We start from the raw sequence: 18,939 nt of genomic DNA, 5'->3' as shown, positions 1-18,939 counted from the left end.
ATGATATAAAGGGAAAAGTGTGGTCTGGCACATAATTTTTTAGACTAACTTTTTTTAATACATTTATAATAATATTGTTTTTTTAAAAACTTAAATGTACGAAAAGACTGTTTTCACTACTTCTTATATATATATATAGTATATGTGGGGTTGGAAAGAAACTCTACTTATTAACCCCTTTTTATCTTGAAATATAATAATTGTTAAAGAAAATAATTAATTTGTGTTATTTAAAATATAATTTAACTTAGCATAAAAAAAGTAAATTAAATTAAAATATGGGATTAATTTTTTGCAAAAAAAGGAGTACTAAAATAAAAAAATAATTAAATATTTCAAATAAAGTAATAAATAAAATCAAAATAAAACTAAGAAATTTACATTTTATAATATCAAAAGGTTGTTTGTATAAAGTCAGATGAAGCGTTAACTGTTAATTTAAACTAGAAGTAAACAATTTAATTTATTTATTTGTTAAGATAAAATTAATTTTACTTACTCTTCTTTAAATAGAAATTAGATCACTGATATTGAAATATCTTAGATTGGCCAAGAAATGTTAAATCATTAAAACCTTATCATTTTTAAACTTATTTTAGAGTAAATTTCTCTTTTATTTATTTATTAATTATTCATTTTATAGATTTAATTAAATTAATAAATTAATTAATTTTTAAATATTTAAAAGAAAATCTTAGCTTAATGACCAAGGCTTAATTAACCTAACTAAAATTTTATTTAAATGTAAAAAATTAATTGGCTTAGAATTAAATTTAGGGTAATTTGCTGGATCTAATTTTTATTAACACAAATTTGTGTTTAGAATGATTTTTTATTTGAAATAGGTATAACTAAATTAGTGATAGCAGTGTTTCTTTTTTAGGAGAAGCAATTCGATAATTCGAAAACTTAATTAACCTCAATTTAAGTTTAAAGTATATTTTTTTAATTTGAAAATATTCAGAAACTCAAAATTTTGAAAAGGCATAATAAAATTTCAGACACAGGCTTGAAGAAATTATCTAATGGATTAAGCAACAGTAAACAAATAAACCATCTAATCCTAAATTTAGAGTAGTTAATTAAGAAATTAAAATATATTTTTGAACAAAATTTAATGAATTAATACAGGAATAACTAAATAAAAAGCTAAGGAGTATCTGATACAGCTTTAATTTTTAACAAATTTTTAAATTTGTCAATTCTTACGTTTAATATTGGGTAAAATAATTAATAATTAATTAAATGTGAAAAATTTTTATCTATTTTGATGAATAATTTTTAAAAATAAAGCTAATTTATAAATATAAATTTATTTAAAATATTTTGATTTAAATAAAAAGATTCAACTAAATTAATCAAGAAGGCATTAAAGATTTAGCTTTTTATATTGGATAGCATAAAAAAATTCAAACTTTAACACTCTATTTATAGTAATTTATGTTTAAATTAATTACAAAAAATTTCAAATCTTTTTGATAAAAATCTAATTTTATTTAATTAATTAATTAATTATGAATCGAATTATTAAATGTATCTATTTTCTTTTAATTTAATAGCGAACTTGAGATAGGTGATAGGGGTGCTACATTTCTAGGTGAGAACTTAAACTAAAGCAAAAACTTAAAATCTCTCACACTTGATCTTTCGTAAAATTTAAAAAACATAAATAAATTCTTTTATTTCTAAATTGTCCTAAAATGAAAAAATGAAATATAAAAAAGATTTTGTCAGATTCAAGATTTAGGAATATTTAATCTAAGTAAATCCCTAACATTGTGTAAAAATCTTACATAATTATCTCTTATATTAAGGTAAATTAAGTTCTTTTTGATAGATAAAACGTTTATTTAAATATAAAAAATATCCTACTTAAAAAAATATATTTCATAAAAAGTAGAAGTAAATTAAATTATTTTTTGCAAAAGCAATTTATTTTTGCTAACTAACTCAATAAAATTATTTAGAAGTTATTTATGGAAATCTAAAGAAATAAATTGAATCATGATAAATGTCATATTATTTAAATAGAAAGGAATTTGGTAATAAACAAATTAAATAACTTCAACATACTTTTTCAATTTCTACTATCAAGTATTTTATAAGAATCTACTTTTTAAATTGTTTTAAATGATTTGTTTTGATTTTTTACAATTTCTACCAAAAAAATTTTTCAATACAAGCAAATTGGTTGATTGATTGATAAATTATTTGAGTGGATTTCTTTAAATGAAAATAATTTGATATAGATTTTAAAAGAACTTCTTTTTTTTATTATAAATATAAACAAAAATGAATGGAAATTATGAATGCAAAGTTCAAAGTTTTATTTAAAAATTAGCCATATTGAATAACTGTTTTATTTGAGTTGTTTAACTTATTAATTGTATTGTTTTTCTTTTCATAAATAAAATTAACTACAAAAGTTTTTTAAAAATTACAGAATTAAATATTTAATTAATTTATGTATTCGAAAACAGATTCAATAAATTCGGCGATGAAGGAATATCTGGTATTGCTTAAGCTTTAGCATAATCTAAAAATCTGAAGTTTTTGGAGCTCTATTTATGGTATATATAAATATTAATTAATGTGCATTAATCATCATTTTTAATCTAAATAAAAAGCTTTAACTATAATATCTCTGATTAGGGTATATTAGATTTAGGCAAGCAATTAAAATAGAATAAAAGTCTCTTGATGCTTGTTCTTGAATTTAAGTAAGATCAATTATTATTTTTAATAAAAACTCAAGCAAGCAAGCAAACAAACAATAAAACAAATTTGATTGATTTAATTTAAATAATATTTAAATTTTATTTTATTTATCTAATTTTGATTAAATAATTAATACTTGTAGCAAGAATAATGGAGAATAATTTCTGCTTAAAAAACTGTATAAGATAGAAAGGTTATCTTTCTTAAAGATGTTAGTATATTGAATATTTATTTATTATGGCTTTTAATGCTAAATAGCAGCGCTTAATCTTTTTTACTATAAAATATCTGATAAAAGTTTTTTAAGCCTTTTATTTTGTGAGAAATATAAATGGTTGTTTCAAAGTACTAAAAAGAATCAGCTTTCTAATAACACTTAAATAAATTCATCTAAAAATTATTTTTTTAAAATATCTAAGCAAATAAAATTTAATGTAATTTAACTCTAAGCAAAAGTTTATTTAGATAATTTCTAGTTCCTCTTAAATGATTCATTAGTTTATATATCTATCTATCTATTTATCTATCTATATATATTTATTTATCTGTCAGCTATTTTTGAAATCATATCTTTTCTTGAGTAAAAAATTATTATTCAGCAAAGAAGTAACTCAAAATTCATTGTAACTAGCTAAAAATAGTTTAAATTGTTTTGATGTGTATTTTTTTTGATAAATTTTAAAATATGCATAATTTGTTTTAAATGCGGTTTCATGTTGTTATTATTAAGTTTAATAAGAAAACAAGCACAAAAGTAATACCAAGAGCGTAAATTAAATAGTTTTAGAATTATTTATGTTTAAGTAATTATAAATTAAATTTGCTGACTTAGATTTTTAAATAGTTCTACTCCAAAAAAAAATCAGTAAAGCTTTATAAAAAATTTATATATTATTACTAGCAAAAAATAAAATAAAGAAAACATATAATCTATCTATCTATTTATCTATCTTACACTATTTTAGATTTATGCTAGCAAAAGCTTGCAAATTAAATGATAAAAAAAAGTGAAATCAATTACAAATTTTGATTTATTAATAAATTAATTATTTAAATGTTTATTTTTTGTTTGATCACAAATTTATTATCAAAAAAAAATAAAAAATTTTTATATCTCTCACCTCCTCTGATTTTGATTGCCACTTACTTATACTATTCAAATCAATTTTAAAATGAGAAGATATCAAACAATTTCTTCACCAAAATAATTTATTTTTTTGCAAATAAAATTGTTCCAAATAAAACGTTATTAAAAGAAGTAATAATATTTTTAAAATACCTATTTTCTTATAAATAAAATCTAGTATTTTAGAAGATAAAACCAGTATAACTAATTATGATGAATAATTAAAAAATCTGAAACAAAAAAGATAATCAGAAAAACTCAATAAATGAATACATAGATAGATAGATACATAATCAATTACATATAGAAGGTTTAACCAGCTAATAAATAGGATACAAGTAAACAAAAATAATTGAAATCTGACTCATTTGGAAAAGTCAATCAATAGAAAACTGGTACATTTGCAAAAAATTTATCATATTTGCACGCATAAATAAATAAATGTATATTGACTGGTAAATATAATTACAATTAAAATTTTGTTTGCAAAAAAATTTGAGCACTAAAAATTATAAGGATTAGTGATCGTATGAATAAATGATTTAATATAAACTATAAAATAATACAAATAATTAGAAAAATGTTCAAAATATTATATTCGCAAATATTTATTTATTTATTATTAGAAATATTGTAATTAAATGATCAATATTTATTTATTTATTTATTTGTAGATTGAGAGAGATGAATTATAGATTGATTGATTGATTTATTTATTTATAATGAATATATTTATTTCTTTCGAAATTATAATTAAGGTGAATTTATTTATTTATTTATTTGTTTGTTTATAAGTTATTATAAATTAAATTTTTGTTATTATTTTGGTTGTTTGTTTATTAGTTAGTTAGTTATTAAGTTATTTAGTATGTAAGAAAATTAGATATTTTTCAAATAAATAAAAAGGAGATTCCAAAAAATTTCAAGCGTGCTAAGCATTTTTCTGCGTTTATTTATTTGATTAAGTATTATTTTTGCTTGTTATATCTGTATCGAAATTCTCTTTGCTTGCTTAGAGTTTAGATTTCTTTTTTTCTTTATGGTGATGATTATGGTGATTATTATGATTATTACTACCGTTTTGGTTATGGTGATTTTAATTATTAGCATTGTTTTCTTTTTTATCATTTTCTTCTTCTGATTCATAGTCACTGCTATTATCACATGAAGATACGTTTTCTTGCTTTTCTTCAACTACTATATCTTAAATATCCTTTTATTACTAATTGCAACCCATTCTCATGACATCGCAGAATCCCTCGAAATTTAAATTACCTTTTTTGTCCAAGTAAGGACTTATTTCTACCATAATGGCATCTATATCTTCAGGTGGAAGTTTTCTTCCTTCTCTAGCAAAGACCTTTTTGTTTAAAAAAATATTTTTTGTCATTTTTACTTAATTTAATATCAAAATATTGAAAAATCCATAATAACATAATAACGCATTTTCTTAGCATAGTTTTAATTAAAATAACATTGCAAGTAAAAATTAATTTTAAATGAGCCTTGTTTGTTTTGGATTCTTAACATACTCTCTTTTGAATAAGCTAAGAATAATTAAAAAATAAATTAATTGATTGGTTACATCCATGATATCATCCTTGCTAATTGAATTAGTTTCAGATGCATCCATGTATTTAAAAGCTTTTTAGAGCTTTTAAGTGTTGAGATAGTACTGCTCGTCAAGTGTAGCAGCGAGAAATTCAGAATAGTTGATTTTTTTAATGGCTTCTTTAATAGTTTGGTAGTTTTTGTAGGTTTTATTGGTAGGAGATATCGGTTCTAGGTTGCTTTAGTTAGATTTAGATATTGTTTGTACAAGGTCTTCGATTGCTTTTTCATCTTTGAATTGCTCTCCTTCTAAATTCAATCTTTTTACTACTTCTTTTATGTCTTAAACAGTGATGAAACCGTTGCCGTTTTTGTCTATTAAGGCAAAAATATCTTTAGGTGTCATATTTTCATTACTCTCCATTTGCTTAACTATGATTTGCAACACTTCTCTTTTGAACATGCAAGACTGCTTAAAATTCAATAGTCTATCAAGAACCAATTGCTTCGATCCCCTCTAACGAGGCAGAGCAATCGTGCCTAAGGTATTTTTACGCAATCTTTTGAACCAAGAGTGATTCATGGCTTCTGGTAATGTAATGCGCTTTTCTGTATTGACAACAAGCATTTTTTCTATGAGCTCACGAGCATCTTTGGAAACAATCTTCCAGCTGGCAGCATCAAATGCGAATTTACCTTCCTGAATACTCTTCATATCATAGAAAGGCAATTCACCACTTATTAAAGCAAACATCATGCATCCCTAATAAGTAATTAAGAAAGTATTTACGATAAATTTGAATATTTAAGCAAAAAGAGTATTAAATTAATTTAAAGTCAGTAATAAATAGCTTATTAAAATAGGATGAACATAATAAAGAAATTAATAGATCCATTAATTTATTTATTAATTAATTCATTCATTCATTCATATATTCGTAGATAAATTACCAAAGACCAAACGTCGCATTCTTTATCGTATTTGCAGTGGAGGAGCACTTCTGGGGCTTTTAATTATCAAAAAATAGATTAAATGAAAGGATTTCAAATGTTATTTATGCTTGCTTGCTAACTAGCTAGCTTGCACTTGTTTGCTTCCAACAAGAATGCATGCTAGCTAGCTTGCTTGCTTGTTTGGTTGTTTGCTTACCCATGTAATTGAAGGAACCTACTTTGGTGTGTCTTCTCTTCTATTTGTCATGAACCTTTTTGGAAAGACCAAAATCAATAATCTTTATGTCTGAAGTAGCAGGATTGGTTGTTGAAAAGATGACATTTTCTAATTTCAAATCGCGATGAACAATGTTATTATTGTGCATGTAATTAACAGCCCAAAAAAGCTTTTGCATGATTTTTGCCACAGCAAATTCATTGTTATTCTGCGAATAAATTAGCTCTTTCAGCGTACCTCCTGCACAGTACTCCATAACTAAATAAATGTTTTCTTTGTCCATGTAAGTTTCTAAAAATTTGCAAATGTTTGGATGATCCAATGATTTTATAATATCTACTTCTCTTTTCAAATAATGCTAAGGAATCCCCTGAACACTCTCCTTTTGAATCGTCTTTATAGCTACCCTTTTGTCAGGATCATTCAATGGTATTCCCAAAGTTACGCTTCCAAACGATCCTGACCCTAATTTTCTCTCAAATTTGTAGAAGTAATGAATATTTTCGATGGAGGCTATAGTTTACTCTCGCTATTTATTGTCCTTTATTGAAGGGTCATCCCAAAATTTATCTTCTGCCAAGTACGCGTTCGGTTTTCTAACCTTATTAGGGTCTTTCTATTCCTTTTTTTACTTCGCGTTTGTGCAACCCATTTATAATTTATCAATTAATTGGTTGATTCTACTTAAACAAATTATCTTTATTTTATTTTAATTAATTTCTTCTCTTAATATTATAGGCCGATTATTTATTTCTTTTAATTATTAATTTTTGCAATTTATCAATTCTATCAAAAAATAATCATACATACGCTCACCCAATTGCTCAATCAATCAATCACTCACTCACTTATTTAATTAGTTATTATTTATACATTCAAAGAAAGCAATCAAAATAATTTAATATAATATAATCCAATCTAATACAACAATTTTAATTTCTGTTTAATTGCTCAAATCCTATACAAAACCATACAAAAAATATATAAAAAGAAATTAGAGCTCATAAAGTAAATTATTTAGATAATTATCATTTGTTTTGGATATCTTAAACTTGTACTGGTTCTATTTTTTGCTTTCTTTTATCTATTTGATATAAATATAATATTTACAATTAATTAAATAGTACTCAATAACGCAAAAGAGGAATGACTAAATTTTTAAATCTAAAATTATGAAGCTCATACTCGGAGCAATATTTTATTAAAGTTGCATAAATTGCTTAGCTTTAATAAACAAATGACTTATTTGCAGATGCTTATGAAAGCTAAATTGACAATTATAACTTTATAAAAATAAATTTGTGTCCATCGTATTTATTATGCAAGTAAAAAAATCTCTGAGAAAGTAATAAAATCTATGATTTTTGTTACAAAAGTTGCTATTTTAAGACATTATTAAGCTTACTTTAAATACCACCCTTTAAAAATTTAGTCATTAATTATCAAAAATAATAAATAACATACCTGCGATTTCATTAGTTTCCTTCTAGAATGATCTCACTGAAAGATTATTTATACTAATATTTTAAGCGTAGAGTCTTGCTTTATTAGCCAGTTCTGTATCTTTCTTTACTAACTCTCTAAAATCCTTTTTCAAAGCATAATTGAAGTGGAGAAAGCAGCCTATAATTGTGCCTATTCTGAAGGTATTCTTCATAGGGCTATAGGGTTTCCAAATATAATATAAATTCAATAAAGTAGGAACAAATATGAATGCTAGCGCGGACCTTCTAGAATATGTAAAATCTTCCAATAATACATTATTCTTAAATATGTTGTATAAATTGATTTCATTCTATTTTTAATTGACATAATCCTTGTAAAGCTTCTTAAAAGCAGACTCTCTTTCTTCTTGCTTTTATAAATTCAGCTAATCTTTATTTTGCTACTCCTTTTTTTAATTCAAGTCTTCCATTTATCTATTTGATTTACAATTTGAAAATAAGTAAGTAGTCTTGATATTTTTTTCTTCTTACCTTCGTATAAAACTAATTCAAACAAATTAATATCTGACGAGATATAATTTCAGAATATCAAAGTAATAAATACTAAAATATATCTTTCGATAAACTATTTTTTTTTAGCGTATCAATTAAATAAAATAATTCTTCATCTTAATAAATAAAATCCACAAAAATGTAAAATAAATGAAATATCTCATAATTTTTTCTTCATTTTTACAAAAATGTTATTCATATATAACAGTTATAGTTAGATAGATTCTAATAATTTTTTTTAGATTTTTCAAAATAATACTTAATATTTATTTCTTTTTATTGAAATAGATTATAAAATATAAAAAAACTTGATAAAAGCTCAAATTTAATTTATTTATCAGTGAAAACAATAAATAAATAAACATAATTTTTTATATTTTTGAACTACTATTAAAGCATGCAGGTATGAATATCTTCTTTACATTTTACGTTTATCATTTTTTTAGTTTATTTTTTACTATAATTGTTACCATTATTAAAAGAACCAATCAAAGATATAATAAATAAAATTTATAGTAGATTAAGAGGATTTTAATCTTATAAATATCATTTTTATTGCTGATTATTAAGTTGAAGAATATTTATTATCATCTTCATTAGTATTAAGGTTAATTTGGAAATTTTACTTATAATTAATATTAGTTGATAATATGTATGATGATTGTTAATGGGGAATTACTGTTAACTTCTTTAAGCTTATTTATTGTTGAATTATTTTATTTATTTATTTATTGTTGAATTATTTTATTTATTTATTAGATAATGTAATATGTTTTTAATTACATTTTTGTTTTGTTTTGTTTGCTTGTTTGTTTGTTGTTAGTTTATTTTTTTAACTTTTTTGAAAAATTTTAAAAATTATTTTTGTAATTAAATAATGAATTTCATTCAATTTATATAAAATAGATTTTCACTAAATATTTTAAATTCTCCTTTTTCAAAAGTGTAAAATCCCATTTGATATTTAAATTCTTACATTTTAATTTTTTCTTGTTCATATTAATCTTCATCATTTTCTTCGGAGGTTAGATTTCTCTTGACAACAACACTGACTTTTTGTGGGTTTATGTACATTTAGTTGGTTATCTAATCTTATTTTAGCAATTCAAGAGCTTTTTCAATTGCTTAAACTGAAAAATTGTCTAAACTTAGACAGTATATATTTTAAAAGTCTACATTCATATGATAGCATTCTTTGCTTAGAATATGTGTAAGCTCTTCGCTTGCTAAAAATCTATCGTCTTTAAAATCAATTAGATTTCTAACTTTAAAGTAGTCTCTCTTGCTTTATATAAAGCTAACTCTTGTAAATTTTTATTACACTTCCTCTAAATATTCTTTTACAACTGTATCAAACTATTTGCTTATGTTTAATTTATGCTAAACATGGTGCTATGCTGCTGTTTTCTTCTTTTTCTTTTAGTTATTTGATTCATCTTCATCCTTAGAAGGTGTTTTATGATGAAGATGAGCATAAGATTCATTTTCTACGTAAAAAGCATTAACTTCATCTATAATCACAATTCTTATTGATTTATTTTTAGTTAGGATGTGCTTTATTGCTCTTAAATTTACACAAAATTCTATCTAAGAGTGGCTCTCAATTACATGTAATTTTTAAAGACAATTTTCACTTATTGTTTCAAACAGTGTTTCTAAACTTTAACTATTTACTTGACTTAAATTCAAAAGTTCTTAAGATTGTGTTTAATTCTGCTTTAAACTATGAATTTAGAATAATTTATTTTTGATCATTTGTTTAATTAGCTTATAGTTAAACTGTTGAGTGTTATCATAAAGCAATATTTCCGGCGCTATTTGACTTTATTCTTAATTATCTTTACATGCTTAATCTCTCAGAATCTCAGAAATCATAAAACTAAGCAATTAGTTTTTTTCTGTTGTTTATGAATGGTGTATTTCTAAAACACTTCTTTCTACTAATTAGTGCTTCTAAAAGAAAAACGCATTAAAGCACTCATATTTTTCTAGCAATTCATATTCTGTTGTCTGTAATCTGTTTTCTGGTAAGTTTTAACTCTAACTTACTTTCTGGCTTACTAAATAAATATCTTTGCCAAATGAAAATTTGAATTTATTTTTGTGCCTCATCAAATCATAAAGGGATTCATCACATAATAATAAGTCTTTAACAAACTGAGGTATTACTAACTAATTTTCTTATTCTACAGGAGTTTCTTAATCTTAGCCACAATAATTGTTGGGTAAGTTATCAGCTTCAAAGTCATTAGGAATATAACTCGCAGCTTAAATGAAAGGATAATTTGTTGTAGACTACATATCTTTGCTCAAATTTTAATTATTTATAAGTAAACTAAACAAGTTTTTGTTATTTATTCTACTATCATTTTCTTTGGAATACGGATTATTATTTTAAGTTGAATTTTAATCCTCATCTTCCTCCTCCATTATAGTATTTGGATTTATTCTTCCAGCCATTTCTTTCAATTTGATGAAGTTTAAAATTGACTTATTTGTCTGATGATATTTTATCAGATTAAGCTTTTGCTTATTTCAATTAAAATTCTTTAAGGCTTTTAATTAATTAATTGTGGAATATATATATATATATATCTTTTTAAGGATAAAATCAAACAATTATATTTCTTAAATGTTACTTCAATTAAACGAATAATAAATTTTATATTGATGTTATACGATTAATTAAATATTCTTTTTGCGCTTATTTTCAGAGTTTTTAAATTAATAAGATTTAAATTAATGATTAAAAATAAACTTTAAATAATAAATTAAATTATAAATGTTTTTTTCTACATATTTAACAAAAATATTAAAAAATCAAAAAAATTTTTTTCTTTATTTAATTTTGATGATAAATAATATCTTTAAATAAAACATGAATTTTTATTACAAAAGATTTATAAAAAAGATTTAAATTAAAAATTATTTTTTAATTTTATTTGAAAATATCGTTTTTAATGAATTAATTAATTCAAAAAAATGATATTTTGCTTACAAACATTTATTAAAAAAAGACAAATAAAATTTTAAAAATATTTTTTAATTTCATAAAACTTTAAATTAATATTTAACAAGATATTTCGACTTTTTACATTATTAATGGAGAATTTCCATCTTTTATCTATCATGGTATTAAGCGAATGGCATTATGTATTTTAAATGCTTTATGGATTTACTTTCAAATATGCATTTTAGGAATTCTTTGGTTAGTTTGTATTCTTGTATATTATTAAAGCTATTAAATTATAACTCTAGCTAGTTTAGTCGTTTGAATTTTGATAAAGATTATCCAAATTCTTCATAGCACGATTAATTCAACTTATTTTCTTTTAGACTAATTTATAAACTTTCTAATTGTTCATTTTATGAAAAAACTTAAAAGAACTTAACCAAATCTTCATTTTCAATTTCATTATCTTCAAAATTTAATTTCAGTTTTTTTATCTACAGATTTTATAAAGTTTGACCTAATTCGTTTAAATTTGTATTAATACTATTTGCCTCAGCATTGATTTCTAATTATTGTAGATGAATAACACTCGTTATAAAATTAATTAACTTTGATAACTTTTAAGAACCTAGTTTATTTCCTCTTAAGTGCAGAGACAAAGAATTTAAACTTGCAAGCTATTCTGGTATTTAATACTATTCAGGTTATAAATTTTCATTAATTTAATTCCATTTTAACTCAAAATCAATATTTTTCAACTATTTACACTAAATTGTATTCAAGATTAACCTAATTAATCCTATTCCATTAAGCTAAGTCCAACCAAGAAATAATTTTAAGCTTTCCAAGTGTTTAAGATTAGAAAAATTAATTTGCTCTATCCCTGAATTCCCCAAATTATTCTATTACAGATTTAACTCTAAATATTGAAGATTAGCTAGTTAGCAAATACTTTCTGAGGTTTGCTTAAGATATTCTGGAGTAAGAGAAATTTTCTATAAGTTTAGTTGCAAAAATTGTAATTAATTTAAAGTTGAAATTGACTAAGTGATTTTTGTAATTCCAATACCAATTTTTTCGTTTTAAGATAAATCTATTTACAATTTTTAAAGCTATTTAAGATTTTCGAAACCATTAAAACATTCTGAAAACTTGGAGCTCATCTGATTACTTGCAAACCCAAGAGTCAGTGATTCAAGTTTTTAGCAGGTAGAGATGCTTTTCATAAAAAGCTTAGGAGATTCATCTTACATGTTGTTAATTCCAAAATCTAGATTAATATTTTTGAGGTGTTCTTTAGAAGCGTCTATAGCTGTAGCAAATTCAATATGAGATTCAGTTGATCCAAAATCATTTCTTCTAAAAACCAATGCTAGTGATTCTAATTTACAGCAATTTTATAAGCCTTTTCCAACCTCTTGTAGCCCGATATCCTTAATGCTTTAATTTTAAAAGCACTTTTCTATTGCTTTTACATTTATGCATTTACATATAAAATCTGCGAATTATTTTCCTGCCTAAGAATTTCTCCTATTCTTATAAAGCTATTAGGTATCTTAAAATGTTTCTACTATACTGAAATCTTTAACTAAATATGAATCATATTAATTGATTTTAGTAGGATTATAATTATTAAAGAAAAGATGATTATCCATGTTTTTTATTTATAAATAATACAGAATATTTATTATAATTTGTTTTTCAATTCTTGTAATAATAAATTAATTGTTAATTAGTTTACCAAAATATTTAAATGAAAAAAAGATAATCAATAATACAAACTAAAAAACCTCATTTCAATCTTCTATGAAATTATTAATTAAAAAATCACATCTGAAAAAAAATAAATAATGAAATATTTGACTGTCTGTCACCCATAAATATAAAATATCTATTACTAATTTCTTATAAATCCCAACAGGAAAAAAATGCAAATCCTAATTAAATATTACGAATCTGATATTCAATTTATTTTATAAATTTTATTGTAGACAACAGGCTCGAAAAAAAAAATGGCGTTTATATAAATATTTATTATTATTGAATAAATAGAATATAATCTAAGTAAACCAAATTACTTTATTTATTTATTTATTTTATTCAGAATAACTTATTTTTAGGTTGTGTTGATTTTGCTTATTTTTAAAATTGAAAAAGCATATTTCATATATTTTGTAAATAAAAAATGTCAGAAAATAAATTGTAACTCAACAGAAAATTAAAACATAATATTTCCAAAAAATTAAACATGTAACTAAAAAACATACTAATATAGGATGAATGACATAAAATATATTATATTTTAATTTATTCTAAATGATATTTTATTTTATTTAATTGATTTAATTTACTTAAAATTTCAAACATTTGTTTTGCTTTAAAAATTAAAATGTTTGAAAATGAATTTTTACATATTTATGGAGGAGTGAGTGAGGACATCAAAATAGTGTTTATTATTAGCTGATATAAAGCTTGTCAAATATACTATTACTCAAAAACATTTAAATTCTGCTAAGTGAGGTGCTTTTAAGCATTCTTTTAAACAAATTTATTCAATTATATTCTAAAACTTTTTAAAAGAATAATAGTAAAATTGGTTAATTGTTTTTGATTTAAATATTTTTTTGAACATCATTTATAGAGAATTAATGTCTTAATATTATTAGATTCTGTCCATTTTAAAGTTTAAAATTTTCAGATTTTTAAAATTCGCTAATTACATTCCTAAATCATTTAGACAAGATTCTTTAAAGTTATTTTAGCTTATATCTAAAAATAATTGATAAATTGAATTATTTTAAGAGCTTATGGATAATAAGTCCAGAATATCCTTATCATTTAGATTCGATTCTTCAATATTCAAAGAGAGTTTTGATATTTTCAATTTTTAGATACCTTATCCTATTAACTTAGTATCTCCTGACAAAGGATTATCTTATAAATGTAAAGATAAATCCTATAAAAATGGGATTTAATTTATGAAATCTAATATATCCTTTATGCATTAACAGTTTACTTAACTGCTCTTTAAATTTATGTTTATCTTTTCAACCTTTGATTTTGATAAGTCTAAAGTTTAAGTCAATTTAACAGATTAGATTTAGTTCCATTTTAGATCTAAATCAATAATTTTTAAAGATTAACATTACAGAATACCTTCAATTAGTAAAGCACAGGTCTAATCATTTATTTATGTCCATCCCAAGTCCAACGTAAGCTCCTTTAGTTTACTTAACGTTTTAATTTTTTAAGTTATAACTTGAATGCAACTGTAGCAAATAGCATTTTCTTAAAGAACTAAATGCATTTTTTCAAGCTTGTAGAGTTTATAAATGTTTTCAAAGATATTTTAAACTTAATTCATATTTAGATTGGTTTTTCTTAAATTTAAATGAAATTATTATAAAGAATCAAGTTAAAATATTTACTAACATATTAGAATTAATGAATCTTATATGTTTTCGTTGAAGGATAAATCCAAATTTAGATTTTTTAAGCTTTTAAGATTAGAAATATTTTAAAAACCTTCAAAAATTTCAACCTACAAACCATTATTTCTGAAAGAAATATCTAAATTCTCAAGTTATAAACATTTGCTCACAGATTAGATCAAACTTTTAGAGAAATATCCATTAAATGAGTTATTTGTGAAATTGAATTAAATAGACTTTAAAGTAGTTTGCAGCTATTATTAAATCGCAGAAGCTAGATTATTTGACTTTAGCTGAAAAGAAGCATAATTAAAACTTAAATCTAGTACTAAAATTTACAATTATTTGCACTTACTTATAGCTCCTCCTATCTCTTAAATTTAAGAATCAGTAAGCCCTCCGCCTATTATTTTAAAATCTATAAATTTATATTTATTTGACTGCATAGTCTTATTTTTTAATTTCTCTATTTCAAGTTTTGAAGAGCATCCAAAAGAATAATGTTATTTTGACAAATTTATATAGCATTCTTAATTTGAGAGTAAAATTTTTTCACCAAATAAGGATATTTCTTATTAGTTTTTTAGATTTTGGCTTTTCATAATTTATTATTATTTGTATTTTCTTTTTTGATCTAAATTAATGTTTATAAATTAAATAAAGTATATCTTAAAGCTTAGTTGCTCTAAAGTTTCTTATGAATTTTGATAAGATATTAATTATTCTATTAACATTCTTTTATTTATTTATCTCAACTTGTGATATAACATTTTCTATAAAATTTAAGATATTATTTAAAATTTAAAAAGTGATAATTCAAGCATCTGAAATAAATTTTGATATTAAATTCATATATTTTAATTTTGGTTTTACATTAAATAAAATATTGCATTTCTTATTTTCATTTTTTAGATTAATAATTTAAGAAAATAGATTTGATGGCTGTAAAGCATAAAAAAACATTCTAATTAATAAAATATTGCATAATATATATTTAAGAAAACAAACATTTAGTAATTAAAATTTATATTATCAAAATAGTAAATAATTAAATCAAAATTGTGCATTCCATGTCTCGAAATCTTTGTATTTAACATCGAACCCGCTTGTAAGCTATGTTTACCTGAACTGTTGCTAATTTGAGATTGCCTTTTTAAATTTTAAATAAACATAATTTTTTTAAATTTATCTATCTATCTATACTTTAATTTTGTGAGAAAATTAGTTTTGATTTTGCAATAAAATAAATAATACTATTAAAAATAATTACAGAAATTAAGCTTTTTGAATCTTCTGAACTCTCAAACATCATACAAAAGTCTTAGAATGTAAGATTTTCAGAAGTTATATGAGCAGAATCAAACAGCTTTTCAATGTCAAAAAGTAGACCAAATTCATTTTTGATAGTATTTATTATAACTTCTTTACTGATAACTCCTGTTCTATCAAAGTTACCTCCAAGAGCTACAAAAGCATCAACTATTTTAATGTGATAAATTAGATTAATTTTTGATTAAAATATTATTTTTTTTTATTTAAAATTGCAGCTAAGATTTAATGCATTGAATTCTATTTCTAAAGCAATTACTTTTATTGAAAATTTTACTTGAAATTAGCTTTTAAATAATTTTTTGATTTCAACATTTAAATTAACTTGATTTAAATAAAGCTTATTTATCTGTATGTAAATAGATTAAATTAAAATTTTTTAATGATAAATCTACACTTTTAATAAAAAAGCAAAAGAGAAAACAATTAAATAAATTTGTTGAAAATGTAAATTTATGTTTTTATTTATGGTACTATCAAATCTAAAAAAATATTTTCAAGTAAGTAAATGTCAATTATTAGTGTAGTCAAAACAAATTTATTTATTTGTTTGTTTGTTTGTTTAAAACTCAATAAAAAATAGAAATAAATCATGTATTAAAACGTATTTTTTAAATTAAATTTATAAGCTTACTGTATTCAATATTTTATGCTTCTTCTTCTTCAGCAGCAAGTCTCTTCTTTATTTTACTGTAAATTTCACAGCAAGCTATGAACTCTATTGTTTATTGTTGTCTGTCTCTTTCTTAAAGTTCATCATTTACATACTTTTTGATATCATTTGCAGGCATGAATTCCATAACTAATAATACGATTATGTAAAGATTAATTAGGATTTATTATCAGTAAGCTTTACTATTGAGGAATAAAAATGAAACAAATAACGAAGAAATTACATTTAAATACATCATCTAACTCATATTTCATGATAAAGCCTTTATCTTGCAAATCAAATTTAGAAAAAACTGCTTTTAGCTTTTCAATCTCAAATCTTTCCAATCCAGTAGCTATTTTTAAAGAATGACATGTTTGTTAATAAATGATAATTAAAAAATATGTTCATCGATCAATCGATCGCTTAGATCAAGAACATAATTTTTCTAATAAACTATTATAATAATAAAGAAATATCCTACTTCCTATAATCAGACTATAATCATCTGTATTTTGGAGGGCTCCTCTTTTTTTTTAAGCTACGTTCTATTATTTTAGTATAGAAGCTTTAGGACCTGAACTAGGAGTTGTTATACTAATATTGTTTTGATTAAATGACATAAAAAATACAATTTTTTACTATTTTGATTTTTTTAAATGTTATGGTTTATAATATTTTGTTTGGTGATTGGAAATGTAAATTTATAAACAATTTTTAATCAAAGCAAAAAAAATCAAATAATCAAATGTATTTTTCATGCTATCGTCTTTTTGAAGTCTTTACTTCAATTATTTAAATGAATTAACGATATATTAGTTATCAGCTAAATCCAAAAAAAAAAAAATCTTAATAATTCATAATTCAAACATATTTAAATATAATTAAAATATTTCATTTGATAATTATTGCTATTTTAAATATTATTTAAGGTAAGAATATAGATAAAAAATTAAACAAAGCTTTAAACTATTTAGTCTGCTTCATTTTTTAAAGGAAGTATTTTTTCTAATTTAGTTTTTAAAATTAATTTTTGAAAAAATTTCTGTAATTCAATTCTTTATGTTGTAAGATTACTTACTTATATTTACAAACAACTTAATCTTAAATAGGTCTATCTATAATTAAAAAAGTAAATTAAGTTAAAGCAAAAATATTTTTTTATCATATTTTGCAAGCTTCAAAAATAGGAGGTTAGTTAGAGAAACTTAATATTTTAAATTTATATTATTACTAATTTGCAAATAAAATGGTTTTAAAAAGTATTTATTTAATTATGAAATTTTAAATTTTTATTTTTAAAATTTAAATTACATTTTTTATGATTTTTTAAAGTTTCTTAAAATAGATTTAAATTAAATACTTTTTGTTTAATTTCATATTAATTGTTTTATTTTTATGTGATAAATTAGAACAAATATATAAATGAATAAATATCCTGACTTATTCATTCATTTATTAATTTTTTGATTACTAATAAATACCATAAATAATAACATTGAAGAATTTAAAAATAATATTTTAAATACAAGAAAATTTTGGTAAAGTTAAAAATAAATATCAAAAATATACCCCTTTGTTACATTCTTTAATAAGAAGAATACACATAATATTTTGGTTGTGTTTGTTTTTTATTTGGTGTGACAATTTAAAAATTATTTTTTCTTTGTATTTTAAAAAATAAATATTTTAAGTAAATAGTTATAAGCTTATGAATTTAATTATTAATATTAGTTTTAGAATTTTAAAATTGTATTGAAATTGAAGATAAAATAATCATTCCATTTTTTTTAAAAAAAATTATTTATTTATTTGTTTATTAAATAATAATATTTAAAATTAAAGAAGTTATCTTTTAAATTCTAAAATATTGGTTTTGTTTGTTTTAAATTAAAAAATGAATTTAATTTTTATCATAGTTTATTTAAGCTTGCTTAGCTTTTAATTTATTTAAATTTAAATGATTGTTACATTAAAATAAAGAATTATAGATTAGAATAGTGATAAGAGA

At 21.8% G+C, this 18,939-nt stretch overlaps 6 protein-coding genes across 6 annotated transcripts; 1 reads left to right on the top strand and 5 right to left on the bottom strand. All coding sequences in view use genetic code 6, as the record gives it.

Moving 5' to 3' along the window:
- On the top strand, positions 1-828 carry TTHERM_000656208 (hypothetical protein; the record flags this gene model as incomplete). The annotated part of the gene is made up of 4 exons (XM_012799701.1): positions 1-344; positions 400-449; positions 514-600; positions 689-828. 4 exons carry the CDS (start codon positions 1-3, stop codon positions 826-828), a joined length of 621 nt encoding a protein of 206 aa, XP_012655155.1.
- Positions 829-3,807: 2,979 nt separating this feature from the next.
- TTHERM_00656160 (kinase domain protein) lies at positions 3,808-7,381 on the bottom strand. The gene is made up of 4 exons (XM_001032247.2): positions 6,546-7,381; positions 6,347-6,402; positions 5,430-6,158; positions 3,808-5,204 (listed from the first exon to the last, which is right to left on the bottom strand). Exons 1-4 carry the CDS (start codon positions 7,372-7,374, stop codon positions 4,767-4,769), a joined length of 2,052 nt encoding a protein of 683 aa, XP_001032247.2. The 5' UTR covers positions 7,375-7,381; the 3' UTR covers positions 3,808-4,766.
- Positions 7,382-7,594: 213 nt separating this feature from the next.
- Positions 7,595-8,481, bottom strand: TTHERM_00656140 (transmembrane protein, putative; the record flags this gene model as incomplete). Its single annotated transcript, XM_001032245.3, has 2 exons — positions 7,595-7,650; positions 8,031-8,481. The coding sequence occupies 2 exons, from the start codon at positions 8,479-8,481 to the stop codon at positions 7,595-7,597; spliced, it is 507 nt and encodes a 168-aa protein (XP_001032245.2).
- A 970-nt stretch (positions 8,482-9,451) lies between these two features.
- Positions 9,452-11,023, bottom strand: TTHERM_00656130 (hypothetical protein; the record flags this gene model as incomplete). The annotated part of the gene is made up of 1 exon (XM_001032244.3): positions 9,452-11,023. One exon carries the CDS (start codon positions 11,021-11,023, stop codon positions 9,452-9,454), a length of 1,572 nt encoding a protein of 523 aa, XP_001032244.2.
- A 588-nt stretch (positions 11,024-11,611) lies between these two features.
- TTHERM_000656129 (hypothetical protein) lies at positions 11,612-13,171 on the bottom strand (the record flags this gene model as incomplete). The annotated part of the gene is made up of 1 exon (XM_012799700.1): positions 11,612-13,171. The coding sequence occupies one exon, from the start codon at positions 13,169-13,171 to the stop codon at positions 11,612-11,614; it is 1,560 nt and encodes a 519-aa protein (XP_012655154.1).
- A 2,829-nt stretch (positions 13,172-16,000) lies between these two features.
- TTHERM_00656120 (troponin C) lies at positions 16,001-17,551 on the bottom strand (the record flags this gene model as incomplete). Its single annotated transcript, XM_001032243.2, has 5 exons — positions 16,001-16,096; positions 16,218-16,426; positions 16,911-17,078; positions 17,173-17,283; positions 17,413-17,551. The coding sequence occupies 5 exons, from the start codon at positions 17,549-17,551 to the stop codon at positions 16,001-16,003; spliced, it is 723 nt and encodes a 240-aa protein (XP_001032243.2).
- Positions 17,552-18,939: the final 1,388 nt, after the last annotated feature.

Source organism: Tetrahymena thermophila (genome assembly GCF_000189635.1).
Source record: "Tetrahymena thermophila SB210 genomic scaffold scf_8254435, whole genome shotgun sequence".
Lineage (NCBI taxonomy): Eukaryota > Ciliophora > Oligohymenophorea > Hymenostomatida > Tetrahymenidae > Tetrahymena > Tetrahymena thermophila.
The sequence above is the reverse complement of the archived record's forward strand: the minus strand, read 5'-3'. Positions and strand labels throughout refer to the sequence as shown.